The 17,428-nt window shown below is 44.1% G+C and overlaps 1 protein-coding gene across 11 annotated transcripts in view; it reads right to left on the bottom strand.

Moving 5' to 3' along the window:
- Positions 1-17,428, bottom strand: part of DLG2 (discs large MAGUK scaffold protein 2) — a 901,255-nt gene that overhangs the window by 740,611 nt on the left and 143,216 nt on the right. For all 11 annotated transcript variants that reach the window (XM_083436205.1, XM_083436206.1, XM_083436199.1 and 8 more), the window contains one exon: positions 16,185-16,283. In XM_083436205.1, the coding sequence (XP_083292331.1) occupies positions 16,185-16,283 (99 nt within the window). The remainder of the gene's footprint in view (positions 1-16,184; positions 16,284-17,428) is intronic.

A 17,428-nucleotide genomic window follows, 5' to 3' on the forward strand; every position in this document is an offset into this window, starting at 1 on the left:
TAGTGTGCGTGGAACAACTGTGTGGGTAGGAGGAGTGGAAATTTGCAGTGGCAGGCAAGAACATGTCACACATGCAGCAAATGTGATGGTGTGATTGTGCCTCCTTTGTACATTGCAGTGATTTTTCAGGCTGAAGGTGAGGGACTTCTCTGTGAAAGCCATGTGTGCAGAATGCAGAATGCTTTTATTGACTAGTGCATCTCTGAATGTGGAAGAGACATTTTGCACTAAGTTGTAAAGAATACTCAAATAAAAGGGGGGTGGGCAAGTGCTGGTTTTGATTATTTAAACTGTTTTTATGGGATTTGTTGCTTGCCATAGTTCTCACTGGAGAGAGGTGGGTTGGAAATGAAATTAAAATAAAATAAAGAGCTTGGTATCTTCTTGACGGATATAAGAAAATTCATTGCAAAGTTTTTTAGGTGTGTGTGTGTATGGATGAGACATAGATAAATAGATCATAGATAGATAGGGGTTTTTTCACATTTGGGCATTACAAGTTAAAGCAGATATAACAACCTAAGTGATTTGAACATACGTTCATTCACTTCCTTATAAAAACATTCCTGAAGCTGAAAAAGTAACCCAGAATATGCTCAAATCACTGCTACTACACTTGCAGTGAAATTCTATACATGCATTGACCTAAGTAAGCCTGAATGAATTCGCAATTGAGCCCCATAACTTCTGAACAGTCATGTATAGGATAGCACTGCTAAAATAGTATGACCAGCTTTACCCTTTGTTACCTGTGAACACAGTCCTTCTATGAGTCACACTTATAGAACAGGGGTCACCAACGCAGCACCCGTGGGCACCATAGAACCCATGGCGGCTTCCAGTGGTGCCACTGAGCGGGAGTTCAAAAATTTATTCTTTCTTTTTTTTAACAAAAATACGTAACCAGCCTTCCTACAAAGAAAGTCATGGGGCAAAATGTTATGGTACTTTCTAAGTAATGAGAGTGGGGTGGCTGTGCTCCATGTTTCGATGAGACAGCAACAGCAACAGTGTGTGTGTGTGTGTGTGTGTGTGTGTGTGTGATCAGTATGCTGTCATCTCCACAATCAGGATTTCCTAAGGCAAGTGTAAGGTTGTTGGGGGTGGTTGCCAGTCTAATTTTGTGTTATGCTATGCCCCCTTCGTGGCAGCCATTTTGTGACGGTCACCCCCAGGACTATCGAAATTTGCCCACTAGTCCTAAATTTGCCCACTGTTAGAGAAGAATAACTATCTTTAAACCTGGTCACCATAGCTCCAAGTAATTTCTCTTTCTACCTGAGTTGTGTGTAACTGGCTTATTCTATACCAAAAATAAGAGGTAGCACGGATTTAAAAAGAGAGAATTTCTAACCCTTGTGTATCTCTTATTCTTTGGGATCCCCCATTCACCTAATAACAAAAAAATAAAATCCAAAGAAAGTGTGATTTTATACTCGCATTCATCTTTTCCCCTGGTACAAACTCAGTTAACAACTCCGTGTGCAAAGAAATCTTTTATCTCTTTTCCAGACAAACGGCACGTAACTTTTCAAATCCCTTACTGCCTGATCCCATCCATGTTTACTTGAAGAGCAAATCCTGCCAAATTCAAGAGGGGCTTACTCCTGAGTAACAACATGCACATGGGGCTGCAAACATAATCACTTCAACCTGGAGTTATGTCACAGTTTTGCAAGAAATATTGCTGCAGTGTACTAAAGTAATCCACACACACCCCACGTCCCAGCTTCTGCCGCCCCGACAACAACCCATAAACACACCTTTGTTGCAGCCACACTGTTGCAGAGTTTGCCTTTGAGGAGCCGCACATGATTCATGCTCAGAAGAGAAGCCCTCTGCTCAATCGTTAAGCCTTCCCGCTCCCACGAAGGAAGAGGCAGAAGGGGTCAGGATATAGATAAAATAAAAGCCCTGCCCGAAAAGTGAGGAAAATCAATGCCCTCTTCAAGCGGAACCGTCTAGACTTCCATACGATACAGTCCAGGCTTTCGGCATAATGAAGAACCCAACCCCTATAGATCCTTTTCCTGGGAATCTCTTATTCTCATTCCAGCTGAAGTATGTTTCCAATAAACCGTTCTAAGGAAGAAGGGGATGTTTTAAGAGCCATCTATTTTCTGTAAATTATTCAGGTTATAACCCCAATGTTACTGTGGTCTCTCAAGAGGCAAGCCATACAGCCAACCACATACCATTACTTTGCTAAGAGTCTCAATCCTGGCTACTAAAGATCTAAAGCAATTTTGCAAAAAAAAAAAAAAAAAAAAATCCATAGCATCTCAGATGTTCCCAGACAGCAATAAAAAACGGGGGTACATAGAGACCTACCCGCAGACTATAAAAAGCTTACGCTAAAGGCGGTTGTAAAAGGAAAAGGAAAGAAAGACTTTTCAAAACTCTCCATAACTTCAGAAGAAAGAAGTGCTGCTGTTTCGGGATTTCTAGTAGATTTCAGAAACTTTGCATGGGGTTGTACAGTAGAAACACTCACAACTGGAAGCTATATATGAACACACAGTTGGGGTTGCCACGTAGACACCTCGCAGCCTGGACACTGGACAAAGCCCATTAAGTCTCTGGCTAAAACAGGAAAGAAGGCAGCCACATAACTGTTCCTGCCCATTCCCTCTGCAGACTTCTTGTTCACCCTTAGCTCTCACAGCTGGAGGCCTTACTAGGGCCAGCAGTGGAGAGGAGCGAGTGGGTGACAGGACTACAAAGGGATTGGCCTGTAGCTGCCTTGCCCCATGCTAAGCAAGAGATGTGTCCAGTGTTTGGGGGTTGGGAGGGGGCAAGCCTACACACAGTAGACTCAGCTGGTTGCATGTCACTATAATGCAATGTGAACTCAACCTGTGATGATCCAACTATTTTGGAAAGGTCCAGCGCCACTGGGATAAACCAGACCTCATTGTTTGTTCCCAGAGCTAAAATCAAATGAGACCTCCCCAGTACAGGAGGACCCCAACCAGGATCAGGGAAAATTGGAAAGAGGCGCACTCAGGGCCGAATTTAAGTTTGGTGAGGCCCTAAGCTACTAAAGGTAATGGGGCCCTTTATATGTCCCGCTGTCTTTTGTCAACAACAAATTGTCACTGTTTTTTTTTTTGTGTGTGTGTGTTGAATATATGCTATATGGTATCTAATAGGTACCATATCTAATATATGCCTAATAGGTATCTAAAGCCATTGGCACATGCAGAATGTAGGCACCCTATATATAGAAACGAGCAAACCAGTGATATTTTAGGGAGCAGGCTAGGCCCATTACTTACATCATAGGAGCCTACACAACACAAAACACTGTTGCTGTATGTAGGTTTTATTTTATTTGTTTTTTATCTTACATTTTGGAAATGTACATCCAGTTTTGTTTTGGTTTTTTAAAAAAATTTGGGGCCCCCAAGATAGTGGGGCCCTAAGCTATAGCTTATACATAAATCTGGCACTGGGCCTGCTCCTATAGGATGGTGGACCACTCACATCCCTTATTCCTTTTGGCTGGGTAAAAGGTAAAGGTAAAGGGACCCCTGACCATTAGGTCCAGTCGTAACCGACTCTGGGGTTGCGGTGCTCATCTCACTTTATTGACCGAGGGAGCCGGTGTACAGCTTCCGGGTCATGTGGCCAGCATGACTAAGCCGCTTCTGGTGAACCAGAGCAGCACACAGAAACGCCGTTTACCTTCCCACCAGAGCGGTACCTATTTATCTACTTGCACTTTGACGGGCTTTCGAACTGCTAGGTTGGCAGGAGCAGGGACCGAGCAACTGGAGCTCATCCCGTCACGGGGATTCGAACCGCCGACCTTCTGATTGGCAATTCCTAGGCTCTGTGGTTTAACCCACAGCGCCACCCGCGTCCCTAGTTGATTGGGTAGTGGGAAGCAAAGTAAACATACTAGGGAATTTAAAACAGGAGCTCAGACATCATGGATTCTATATCTTCAGTTTCTCCAGTGGCCTCAGAGGGACCAGAGCTGAAGGGACAGGCTTCTGCTCCAAAACAAACATTTCCATTAGTAGTAACCTCTTGGAGCCACAACGCAGGTTGGAGGGACTGAAAACCTCCTCCATCAGAACGGGGAAAATGAGGGGGTCATGTCCATAGGCTATGCAATACCCTAAACTAAACATTGCAGGGGGTTGGACTGGATGACACTTCCAACTCTACAATTCTGCGATTCTATTATTCTATGAAACAAAAAGTAACATACAATTGATATTAATTATTAAATTTGTATTCCGCCCTTCATCCAGAGATCACAGGGCAGTTTACAACAGAAAAATACAAAATGAGGCACAAACTGCGTAACAAAACAAAAACAAACAAGTAACACACACACCCCCCCACAAAGATATGTAAAAGGCCACAGACTGTTTAATCAGAGAAACGTTTTTGCCCGGTGCCTAAAGATATGTAATGAAGGTGCCAGGTGAGCCTCCCTGGGGGGAGCATTCCACAAGTGGGGAGCCACCACAAAAAAGGCCCCTTCTCATATTGTCACCCTCTGGACCTCTCTTGGAGGGGGCACACAAAGAAGGGCCTGAGATGGTTGCAAAGTCTGGGTCAGTTCATATGGGGAGAGGCAGTCCTTGAGGTAACCCAGAGCCGTTTAAGGCTTTATAGCTCAAAACCAGCACTTTGAATTGGGCCTGGAAACTGATTAGCAGCCAGTGCAGGATTGGTGTTATATGCCCAAACCATCTTGCCCGAGTGAGCAACCTGGTTGCTGAATTCTGCACCCACTGAAGTTTCTGATCTCCCTTCAGAGGCAGCCCCAAATGTAATGAATACATTGCAGTAATCTAACCTAGAGGTTATCAGAGCATAGACAACAGAAGTTAAGCTATCCCTGTCCAGATTGGGGTGCAGCTGGGCCAGCAGCCAAAGCTAATGGAAGGCACTCCATACGAATGAGGCCACCTGAGCCTAAAGGATCCAGGAGTAACCCCAAGCTACGTACCTGCTCCTTCAGAGGAAGTATAACCCCATCAAGAGCAGTCAATCTCCCATTTTTCCAGTCTAGGGAATTGCCGGCTAACAGTGCTCCAGTCGTATCTTACAACTTTATGTCATTCAATATAAACTTTATACCCATTCATATCAAAAGGCAGAAAGCCACCTTTCACTTTTTGGGATGGTAGGTCTTCTGTTCTTCCTGCTTACAAATTTTAAACATCTACTGAAAACTATGTTATTCTGACGGTCCTTTTCAAGTGCGTTTCTTTTCCCCAACTGTCCCCCCCCCCCCCGAGGCTTTTATTGAAGTTTTATTGATCCTTGCTGTAATTTTGTATGGTGTGTACCACCTTGCTGAATTCTTGTGAAAACTACAGTCTCTTTCTATATATTAAACAAATAAATCAGAAATGCTCTGTGAAAGACCAGCGGTTGAAGGTGTACAATTGGACAGGAGGGTGAGGAAGTTCGAGGATCGAGAGGTAGAAGTGTTGAAGGGCTGACCTCCAGATCCTGCTTTTTGCAAGCAGAAACTACTTCGAAATGAATGGAGGTTGTGTCATAAGACCAAGGTAATAGTGAACTCTATTTATTTCAAAGAGGCTTGTGTCTGACATGTTGTGGTGGATCATGCCCATACAATGTCAAGTTCATTAAATCCTGCTTGTCCTCCTTTCCGGCTAACAACATTGCACCAACAAACACTGGGGTGTTATTTCAAGGAGTAAGATAAACTTGTGCATTAAATCTTTCCCAATGAAATCTGTGGGACTTTTACACTGGTGAAACATGCCCATTGTCTGTACATTTGTTTGAAAGGCTACTTATTAAGCTGATCTCGCTCTCTTAAGCTGGGTCAAATCACTTCCCCCTTTTATATATACACTTGTAATTTCTGTTCTACGACACAGACAGAAATTATATATCATTAGGGTGATTAAGTATCACTGCAGAATGGAACATCACCAATCAGAAAAGTCCTTGAAAATTTTAGCCAGGGGGTGGGGAGTGGGGGAGAAACAGATCACACTTTAAGGCTCAGCCAGTTTTTCAATATACAGTGGTACCTCGGGTTATGAACTTAATTCGTTCCACAAGTCTGTTCTTAACCCAAAGTGTTCTTAACCTGAGGAGTGCATTCCCTACATAGGCCTCCCGTGGCCCCGGAAGTGGATTGCGTTCGTATGCCGGGGCAAAGTTCGCAACCCGGGACACCTACTTCCGGGTTTGTGGAGTTCGTAACCCAAAGCGTTCGTTAGCAGGACGGTTCTTAACCCCAGGTACCACTGTACTGTAAATTGTATTCCCTACTCTTCCATAAACAAAAATTATCGTAATAGTTTCATTGCTCAAATTAGAACTAAGACAAAAAAAGAATGGGGTACACTTCATAAACATTTTCGTCCCCGCAAAGTGTTTCCTGGGTCTCCCAATTTAAGGGAGGATTTGCACAAAAGGGGGCAAAAGTGTTTGTAGCCCTATAGCTAGATGCCGCCACCATCATTACTAAATGTCAACATTCTCCTCCGTGTCCACATTTGTTGTTGTTTAGTCGTTTAGTCGTGTCCGACTCTTCGTGACCCCATGGACCAGAGCACGCCAGGCACTCCTATCTTCCACTGCCTCCCGCAGTTTGGTCAGACTCATGTTTGTAGCTTCGAGAACGCTGTCTAACCATCTTGTCCTTTGTCGTCCCCTTCTTCTTATGCCCTCAATCTTTCCCAACATCAGGGTCTTTTCCAGGGAGTCTTCTCTTCTCATGAGGTGGCCAAAGTACTGGAGCCTCAGCTTCACGATCTGTCCTTCCAGTGAGCACTCGGGGCTGATTTCCTTAAGAATGGATACGTTTGATCCTCTTGCAGTCCATGGGACTCTCAAGAGTCTCCTCCAGCACCACAGTTCAAAAGCATCCATTCTTTGGCGATCAGCCTTCTTTATGGTCCAGCTCTCACTTCCATACATCACTACTGGGGAAACCATAGCTTTTACTATATGGACCTTTGTTGGCAAGGTGATGTCTCTGCTTTTTAAGATGTTGTCTAGGTTTGCCATCGCCCTTCTCCCAAGGAGCAGGCTGCTTTTAATTTTGTGACTGCTGTCACCATCTGCAGAGATCATGGAGCCCAAGAAAGTAAAATCTCTCACTGCCTCCATTTCTTCCCCTTCTATTTGCCAGGATGTGATGGGCCCAGTGGCCATGATCTTCGTTTTTTTGATGTTGAGCTTCAGACCATATTTTGCACTCTCCTCTTTCACCCTCATTAAAAGGTTCTTTAATTCCTCCTCACTTTCTGCCATCAAGGTTGTGTCATCTGCATATCTGAGGTTGTTGATATTTCTTCCGGCAATCTTAATTCCGGCTTGGGATTCATCCAGCCCTGCCTTTCGCATGATGAATTCTGCATATAAGTTAAATAAGCAGGGAGACAATATACAGCCTTGCCGTACTCCTTTCCCAATTTTGAACCAATCAGTTGTTCCATATCCAGTTCTAACTGTAGCTTCTTGTCCCACATAGAGATTTCTCAGGAGACAGATGAGGTGATCAGGCACTCCCATTTCTTTAAGAACTTGCCATAGTTTGTTGTAGTCGACACAGTCAAAGGCTTTTGCATAGTCAATGAAGCAGAAGTATATGTTTTTCTGGAACTCTCTAGCTTTCTCCATAATCCAGCGCATGTTTGCAATTTGGTCTCTGGTTCCTCTGCCTCTTCGAAATCCAGCTTGCACTTCTGGGAGTTCTCGGTCCACATACTGCTTAAGCCTGCCTTGTAGAATTTTAAGCACAACCTTGCTAGCGTGTGAAATGAGTGCAATTGTGCGGTAGTTGGAGCATTCTTTGGCACTTCCCTTCTTTGGGATTGGGATGTAGACTGATCTTCTCCAATCTTCTGGCCACTGCTGAGTTTTCCAAACTTGCTGGCATATTGAGTGTAGCACTTTAACAGCATCATCTTTTAAAATTTTAAATAGTTCAGCTGGAATACCATCACTTCCACTGGCCTTGTTATTAGCAGTGCTTTCTAAGGCCCATTTGACTTCACTCTCCAGGATGTCTGGCTCAAGGTCAGCAACCACACTACCTGGGGTATACGAGACATCCATTTCTTTCTGGTATAGTATTCTGTGTATTCTTGCCACCTCTTCTTGATGTCTTCTGCTTCTATTTGGTCCTTTCCACTTTTGTCTTTTATTATGGAAATCTTTGTACGAAATGTTCCGTTCATATCTCCAATTTTCTTGAACAGATCTCTGGTTTTTCCCATTCTATTGTTTTCCTCTATTTCTTTGCATTGCTCGTTTAAGAAGGCATTTCCTTTTCATTGGGATGGTTTTAGTTGCTGCCTCCTGTATAATGTTACGAGCCTCCATCCATAGTTCTTCAGGCACTCTGTCCACCAAGTCTAAATCCTTAAACCTGTTCCTCACTTCCACTGTGTATTCATAAAGGATTTGACTTAGATTGTATCTTACTGGCCCAGTGGTTTTTCCTACTTTCTTCAGTTTAAGCTTGAATTTTGCTATAAGAAGCTGATGATCTGAGCCACAGTCAGCTCCAGGTCTTGTTTTTGCTGACTGTATAGAGCTTCTCCATCTTTGGCTGCAGAGAATATAATCAATCTGATTTCGATGCTGCCCATCTGGTGATGTCCATGTGTAGAGTCGTCTCTTGTGTTGTTGGAAAAGAGTGTTTGTGATGACCAGCTTGTTCTCTTGGCAGAACTCTATTAGCCTTTGCCCTGCTTCGTTTTGCCAGTTGTTCCTTTTTTATCTCTTGACTCCCTACTTTAGCATTCCAATCCCCTATAATGAGAAGAACATCCTTCTTTGGTGTCATTTCTATAAGATGTTGAAAGTCTTCATAGAATTGGTCAATTTCAGTTTCTTCAGCACCAGTAGTTGGTGCATAAACTTGGATTACTGTGATGTTAAAAGGTCTGCCTTGGATTCGTATCGAGATCATTCTATCATTTTTGAGATTGCATCCCAGTACAGCTTTTGACACTCTTTTGTTGACTATGAGGGCCACTCCATTTCTTTTACGGGATTCTTGCCCACAGTAGTAGATGTGATGGTCATCCGAACTGAATTCGCCCATTCCCATCCATTTTAGTTCACTGATTCCCAGGATGTCAATATTTATTCTTGCCATCTCACTTTTGACCACATCCAACTTACCCAGGTTCATGGTTCTTACATTCCAGGTTCCTATGCAATATTTTTCTTTACAGCATTGGATTTTCCTTTCGCTTCCAGGCATATCCGCAACTGAGCGTCCTTTCGGCTTTGGCCCAGCCACTTCATCAGCTCTGAATCTACTTGTACTTGTCCTCCGCTCTTCCTCAGTAGCATGTTGGACGCCTTCCGACCTAAAGGGCTCATCTTCCAGCGTCATAACTTTTATATGCCTGTTGTCTTTGCCCATGGAGTTTTCTTGGAAGGGATACTGGAGTGGCTTGCCGGTTCCTGCTCCAGGTGGATCACGTTTGGTCAAAACTCTCCACTATGACCTGTCCATCTTGGGTGGCCCTGCACGGCATAGCTCATAGCTTCTCTGAGTTATTCAAGCCCCTTTGCCAATGCAAAGCAGTGATCCATGAAGGGATCCACATTAGGGATGGAGAGAAATCCAATTCAGTTTGTGTTTAAAGATGAACCTGTCAAATTCAGACATTCCAAAATGATATGCAACCTGAAACACAGCCATTCTTAGCAAGCTGCCTGCCTCTCAATTTTGCAATGCAGAGAATACATATGTTAGTTAGAATAGCACAGGAAAAATGCATTAGGGGATGGGCTTTGAAAAAAATTGTGTTTATTAGGCAAAACTCCACGCAACAATGTGTTTATTAGGAGAAATTTTCACTGAAAAGCAGATGGATTTTCGTTGGGACTGTTTTTTAAAAATCACAAATTGCTGTATAAACAAGGAGAACTGAATTTATGGTTACAACGGAAAGAGCCCAGCTGACAGGTCTGTCCATCCCCAATGTACAGAGGTGCACATACACCTTTCACTACTCCACTGTCTGGTATCATTTTTAATGCACTTCCAGCCCTCTTCACCAGCTGCTTCCACTCCATTAGAAAAAAAACAACAACAACAGCCCACTTCTTCCTAGAAACAGTCAATCTGATTGCTTATAAACTAACTTTGTTCTTTATTTGCCCTCACCAACTTTCTGAAGTAGCCATATCTAACTGGCTCACATCTGGCATCTAGATCAAGGGAAGTAATAGTGCCACTGTATTCTGCTCTGGTCAGACCTCACCTGGAGTACTGTGTCCAGTTCTGGGCAGTTCAAGAAGGACACTGACAAACTGGAACGTGTCCAGAGGAGGGCAACCAAAATGGTCAAAGGCCTGGAAATGATGCCTTATGAGGAACGGCTAAGGGAGCTGGGCATGTTTAGCCTGGAGAAGAGGAGGTTAAGGGGTGATATGATAGCCATGTTCAAATATATAAAAGGATGTCACATAGAGGAGGGAGAAAGGTTGTTTTCTGCTGCTCCAGAGAAGCGGACACGGAGCAATGGATCCAAACTACAAGAAAGAAGATTCCACCTCAACATTAGGAAGAACTTCCTGACAGTAAGAGCTGTTCGACAGTGGAATTTGCTGCCAAGGAGTGTGGTGGAATCTCCTTCTTTGGAGGTCTTTAAGCAGAGGCTTGACAACCATATGTCAGGAGTGCTCTGATGGTGTTTCCTGCTTGGCAGGGGGTTGGACTCGATGGCCCTTGTGGTCTCTTCCAACTCTATGATTCTATGATTCTATGATTCTAGGACCTCACTGTTTCTAGGAGTGATGAGGGTAATTTAAAAAAAAGTGTCAAAGCAACAGCCAGTTTGGGCTGTGATCAGTAGCAAACTAGTGCAAACGTCAGATTGGAACGGGCCACACCCTGAAACCTCCTTTTTCATAGAACCACAGAATTGTAAAGTTAGAAGGGACCCCAAAGTTCATCTAATCCAAGCCCCTGCAATGCAGGAATCTCAGCTAAAGCATCCTGGTCTTCACACCAAAACTCAAAAGCTGGATAAAACAGGTGCAGCAGCAGTGTGATTTGTTCCCGGTGGAATTATGAGCAATTATAAATGAATCATATTTAAAGTGGAAAAGGGCAGCTGGGAAATCGGTATTAAGCAACAACTTTCGTAATTCTCTCCAGAAACGTTCTAGTAGTTACAACGATGTATTTTTGGTGGGTTCCATTGTGCAATCGCAAAATGCCTCTTTGGGGCATTAAACAGGATTTTACTTCTTCTGTTTTAATGCGTAGAAGAGACACTACAGTGGTACCTCGGGTTACATACCCTTCAGGTTACATACGCTTCAGGTTAGACTCCGCTAACCCAAAAATAGTGCTTCAGGTTAAGAACTTTGCTTCAGGATGAGAACAGAAATCGTGCTCTGCTGGTGCGGCAGCAGCAGGAGGCCCCATTAGCTAAAGTGGTGCTTCAGGTTAAGAACAGTTTCAGGTTAAGAGCAGACCGGTTAAGTAATTAAGTACTTAACCTGAGGTACCACTGTATTTTAGGGACGCGGGTGGCGCTGTGGGTAAAAGCCTCAGCGCCTAGGGCTTGCCGATCGAAAGGTCGGCGGTTTGAATCCCCGCGGCGGGGTGCGCTCCCGTTGCTCGGTCCCAGCGCCTGCCAACCTAGCAGTTCAAAAGCACCCCCGGGTGCAAGTAGATAAATAGGGACCGCTTACTGGCGGGAAGGTAAACGGCGTTTCCGTGTGCTGCGCTGGCTCGCCAGATGCGGCTTTGTCACGCTGGCCACGTGACCCGGAGGTGTCTCCGGACAGCGCTGGCCCCCGGCCTCTTGAGTGAGATGGGCGCACAACCCTAGAGTCTGTCAAGACTGGCCCGTACGGGCAGGGGTACCTTTACCTTTACCTTTACCTTTACCACTGTATTTTGATTTAGTAACTGGCTAACATTCCCTAATTGGTCAAAAACAGAACATTTATAACAGACTTCCCGGCCTTGAACCAGTGGGTTTAGCTTTCAGTACCCACCTTTCCCAGTGCTTTGGAAACAGTGTAAAGGTTTGCTTAGATGGCACTTCTACTGCTATAAAGGTCTGCTTCTTCTTTATTTCTTATGTTATTTTGTGGTGGAGGGTCCTTAGCATTCAGACTAGAATGAGTTTTATTCAGCATGTTTCATGGTGTGTGCATGTTTTTGAGCTGTGTGCCAATTCTATTAAGAAAGCAGTAATAAGGAAACACTGAATTTAACCTTTAACAAAAAGAGCCCAAAAGTATTTAAATTTAGTATTTAAATTCAGCATTTGACATTCAAGAATCACAAAGGTGTAGAAAAACAGAGGTTGCTGTCTTTGCTGCTACAACTGCATCCAGTGACTGAGAATAATTTACTGCTTATCAGTAGAGACCAAAATATGGTCACAGCAATGTAAATAAGGCATTAACATGCTAAACCTCCCATCTCACTGGGACATCTTCAATTAAGTGCATTTATTAAAGGGCAATAGGAAAGAAATCATATTTATCCTTGAACTAAAACACAAGCAGTAGTGACGAATAATCAGAATAAATAATTAGAGCTATCAGCTGATTAAAGCATTCCTAGTCAACTAATTGTGTCCAAAGAGCAGGACGTAATTGTTTGCAAAAGGCCTTTCAAACAGTGCTTTGGCTGCATGGACTCTGTTCTCAGCAGCCAAGCACAGCCAAACTGAGCAGGATTGTACCCTCGGCTCACCAGTTCTCCAATGAAGGGTTCGATCCTGCTGAGTGGAGGGGTGTGCTTTACCAGCACATTCCCCACAGGGAACACGCTGGCAAAGACGACCTCAAAAGGATTGTGAAAGGTCAATTCTGTTCAGTTTGGCTGTACACACCTGTTCCCCTGCTGTGGCCCTTTGGTTTTAAGAGGTTCAAAGTCTAGCGTTGGGCTACTTGAAAGCCCTTTTGCTTAGAACCTGCATTAATCTTTAAAACTATGAAAATCAGAGGTTCACAGAGCAGTGTGGGGCTCTTTGCAAAAGCACTTCAAACAGCCCCACACTGTGCTTTGAAGTCTTAAATAATGGAGGTTCAAAGACTGGCCCCACCCACCATTAAATTTGGCCCTCTAGGGGTGGGGAGATAAGGATTTGGCCCACTTCTGCCAATGTATTTTTTTCTGCACCAACCTCCCCACCCCTTCTCCTTCTCAGTAACCAACACCACTCAGAAGGGCAGGTGTGTGCCACACACTAACATACCATGCCATCTACTGATGCCTAACATTTTCTGGATACAGATTTAATTGATCCTCTGCAATTAAAGTAATGCAAAATGCTCTAAACTGCCTTATTTCTGCATATTCCAAACAAAATGAAAGTAAATTAAAATAATAAATTATTTAATTAAAATAATGCAGAATGCTCTAAACTGCCTTATTTCTGTATATTCCAAAGAAAATGAGAGTTTGCGAAGATTTTGAAAACAGCACCCAGTTTCTTTGGGTGCTTCTTTTATCCCTGGTTATCCATCACAGCACCTTCCTTATGTCCTTATTCTATCACCCATAATGAGACAGCTGTTTTGCTTCCACTACCTCTGTGCCCTCTTAGGATGAAGGAAACTACAGGTAACTGAATTATGTATGCAGTGGCAAAGACCTAAGAAGCATGCTGTACTTATAAGGCACTGTGTCGTTCCAAAGAGGCTCTCAACTCTTAAAGCAGCAATATGCTCTCCAGATCTGCACTTTAATTTCCATCCACTCTTCCTGGCAGAAGGAAGCTGACAGCATTTTTCAAAAAGAGCCACGTGCTCGTTTTAAACAGCTAACCAACCCCATAAAACGACAGGCTGTTTTTCTAATAGCACATCATTAACATGCGAGCAACTTCACTTGCAGATATGTCCTGACAAATAGCTCTCTCCATAAGTGAGACAAAGGAGGAGACTTGGGGAATCCCACCGATTTCCTGGCCTTCTTCGAAAAGACCAACTGAAAAGTTGCATCTTTCCATCTGTCTCTGCAGCCGTAGTTAAACTAGAGGTAAATGACTTGCATGGGACGCGGGTGGCGCTGTGGGTTAAACCACTGAGCCTAGGGCTTGCCGATCAGAAGGTGGGCGGTTCGAATCCCCGCAACGGGGTGAGCTCCCATTGCTCAGTCCCTGCTCCTGCCAACCTGGACCTAATGGTCAGGGGTCCCTTTACCCTTTACCTTTATGCAGCAGTACAATTGTCCCTCTATGTTCTGAAGGTGGTATAGCCCCACAAGGATTACAGCACATGGTTTTTTTTCCTGGATGTGTATATTGGCAAGAAATAAATTCACATTTTCCATGTTTTTTCACCTCCCTTTACTTTTTAGAAAAAGCATTTCATGACATTTGGGGGATCGAATAAGCATTCCAAGCCCATCAGCTTCTATTTTCTTTCCCTTTTATTTCCAACTTGAGGATATTAAGAGGGAAAGCCCACATCATTTTTTAAATGTTATTTTGAGAGACGCCGAGAAGAGGGAGAAAGGAGCTAGAGAGCTGAAAACTTTCTACGGTCATATAAAAAAGGTGGGGGGAGAGGAGCCTGAGAGAATTGTCACAGCCAAGCTGTAAACCTGTGAAAATATTACATGAATTATAATAACAGAAAGCTTGACACACTTTAACTTTGTCCTGGCAGGCTGGAAGCCTATTATTTATTACAAAGTAGAACGGTAATGAAGAAAATTAACGATGTTAACCCATTTCTCCATTCAACTTCACTGCTGAGCAGCGAACAGCTATAACTATCATTACTTTGTCAATACAAAACTAATCTCGCCTCCCAGAGCTTTCAGCCTTCTCCTCCAGTTACCTAGAAACTGAGCCATAATTTGCTATGGGGAGCAAACAGAGCCTTAAAACCAAAGAGGCAGCTGCAAAATGATACTGCCCCGTCAATTAATCTTTCCCCAGGGATGCTACTATTCTGCCTGCTACATAGAGAGGCAGGCCATACATACTACGTCTATCAATGATCCCTGTGTCTTTTAAGGTGCTGCAGGAGAGCTTGTGGAACTACAGATGTAGCTGGACCCCCAAATACCACCACATAGACAATGGTCAGAAGTGGTGGTGGTTGCTATGCTGTTGTTTGTTTGTTTGTTTGGTTGGTTTGTTTGTTTGTTGTTATGTTTATCTCCTTTCTTCCAGCCTGGGGTTCGCGGCAGCTTACATGTGATATGTGATACAGAGTAATTAAACCAAACTAGCTAAAACTGGGGACGCGGGTAGCGCTGTGGGTTAAACCACAGAGCCTAGGACTTGCCGATCAGAAGGTCGGCGGTTCGAATCCCCATGACGGGGTAAGCTCCCATTGCTCGGTCCCTGCTCCTGCCAACCTAGCAGTTCAAAAGCATGTCAAAGTGCAAGTAGATAAATAGGTACCACTCCGGCAGGAAGGTAAACGGCGTTTCTGTGCGCTGCTCTGGTTCGCCAGAAGCAGCTTAGTCATGCTGTCCACATGACCTGGAAGCTGTACGCTGGCTCCCTCGGCCAGTAAAGCGAGATGAGTGCCGCAACCCCAGAGACGGTCACAACTGGACCTAATGGTCAGGGGTCCCTTTACCTTTACTAGCTAAAACTGACAATCAAAACACATCTAGAAGCAGCAACTAAAATACAGTTTGCCCTGGAAGCAGCCCAATGGCCAGCATTGCCTGCACCTTAGTTTTCAAAGGCCCGTCTGAACAGGAAAGCCTTAGCCTGCCAATGGAAGGATAGCAAAGAGAGAGCCAGTCTTGCCTCTCTTGGGAAGGAATTGAGGAATATGGGAGCAGCCACAGAAAAGGCTCTGCTTTCCTTTGGACCACATCAGCGAGGCTGAGAGGGGGGGTCTTGGCATCAGGGCAGCCCAGGACCTCCATACACACTGCCCAAGCTTGCACCCCAGGGAGGGGAGGTTACTTCAGTGCTGCTCACACAGTGGTTTGGCTTCACCCCCGGAGGCGCACTCCATTGTCTCTTGGGACAGACGGATGCCAACAGCAACAACAAAATTCACACCGTGCATGATTTCATACTGCTGTACCATATCTCCCCATAGTTATATTTTTTTTTTCTGCCAGGTGTCTTCATGTATCCTTCCCTGTTTCTTTGTGCGGACAAATGCTGAGAAAGAGATGGCGTAGATAGAGACAACTCTGGTCTGGCCCCTTTTCCACCACAACCATTGGGAGATTGCAAGCCTACTGCAATCATTCTTACCTTTGCGGTTTTATCTGTGGAATGATTATCAGAAGATTGGTTCCCTTTGTCCTGGTTTTTGCCTGCTGCCCGTTGTTCTGGCCCATTTGAAGCTGCTGTCTAGAAGTAGGAAGGAGGGGAGACATTTCAATAAAACGTTCACCAAGAAAGTAGTAGCACAAACAGAATATATTTCTGAGGGCTCTTCCAGGTGTCCTTGTTATTATGCATTCATGCCCTGTACTCCCTTGCCTAGAAGTAAGTTCTGTTGACTTCAGCGGGGCTTACTTCTGAGTAGTCCTGCATGGGATCACACTATTAAAGGTGAAAACTGCTGAGAGACTTATGCTTTGAGCCTGGAAGGATAACACACACACACACACACACACACACTTATGCAACGGTCTGAGGACCTCACTGCCCTTGCTATACATTGGTACCTCGGGTTAAGTACTTAATTCATTCCGGAGGTCCGTACTTAACCTGAAACTGTTCTTAACCTGAAGCACCACTTTAGCTAATGGAGCCTCCTGCTGCTGCTGTGCCGCCGGAGCAAAATTTCTGTTCTTATCCTGAAGCAAAGTTCTTAACCTGAAGCAATATTTCTGGGTTAGCGGAGTCTGCAACCTGAAGCGTATGTAACCTGAAGGGTATGTAACCCGAGGCACCACTGTATTTGAATATTCATAAACAACCATTTTGGGTGAATACTTATCTAGACATTTGCATGGCTTATATCGACGTATGTGTTTGAATTAAGATGGGTGTGTTGATGGTGACTATATTCTCAGTGTGAGCGGGTGGGGGTTTTCATCCGTTCTTTCTGTTTTTCTTTTCTTCGTTTGTTATTAAGCCAGCACTTTGGGAGCAAACTGGGAGCCAGTGTAGATCTTTAAACACTGGCAAGGTATTTGAAAGATTGGCAATGTCTACTTAGTCATATATCCATCTCTACCTTCTCCCGCCATCTCTCGCTTTTTTCCACCCGTTGTAAAGCATTCAGCTTGTGAAGACCTCCAGTATGAGTGATCCACCAACGGTTTAAATGGCAGTGGTGGACTAAATAATTATAATTTTCCTACATTCAATCAACACTATAGAACGAAGCTCTGGATGCATTTCAGTTGGCTTCCCCCTCGTTCCCAGCCGTAATGAAAAAGCAGCACAATCTGACATTGAAAATGGCACATTCTGACAACATTAACAGCTTCATACATTAAGTAGCCCATAAAACTGCAGCAATATATTCAGATGGGCTCAGGAAG

The sequence above is a fragment of the Podarcis tiliguerta genome (genome assembly GCF_965153285.1).
Source record: "Podarcis tiliguerta genome assembly, chromosome: 4".
NCBI classification, from domain to species: domain Eukaryota; kingdom Metazoa; phylum Chordata; class Lepidosauria; order Squamata; family Lacertidae; genus Podarcis; species Podarcis tiliguerta.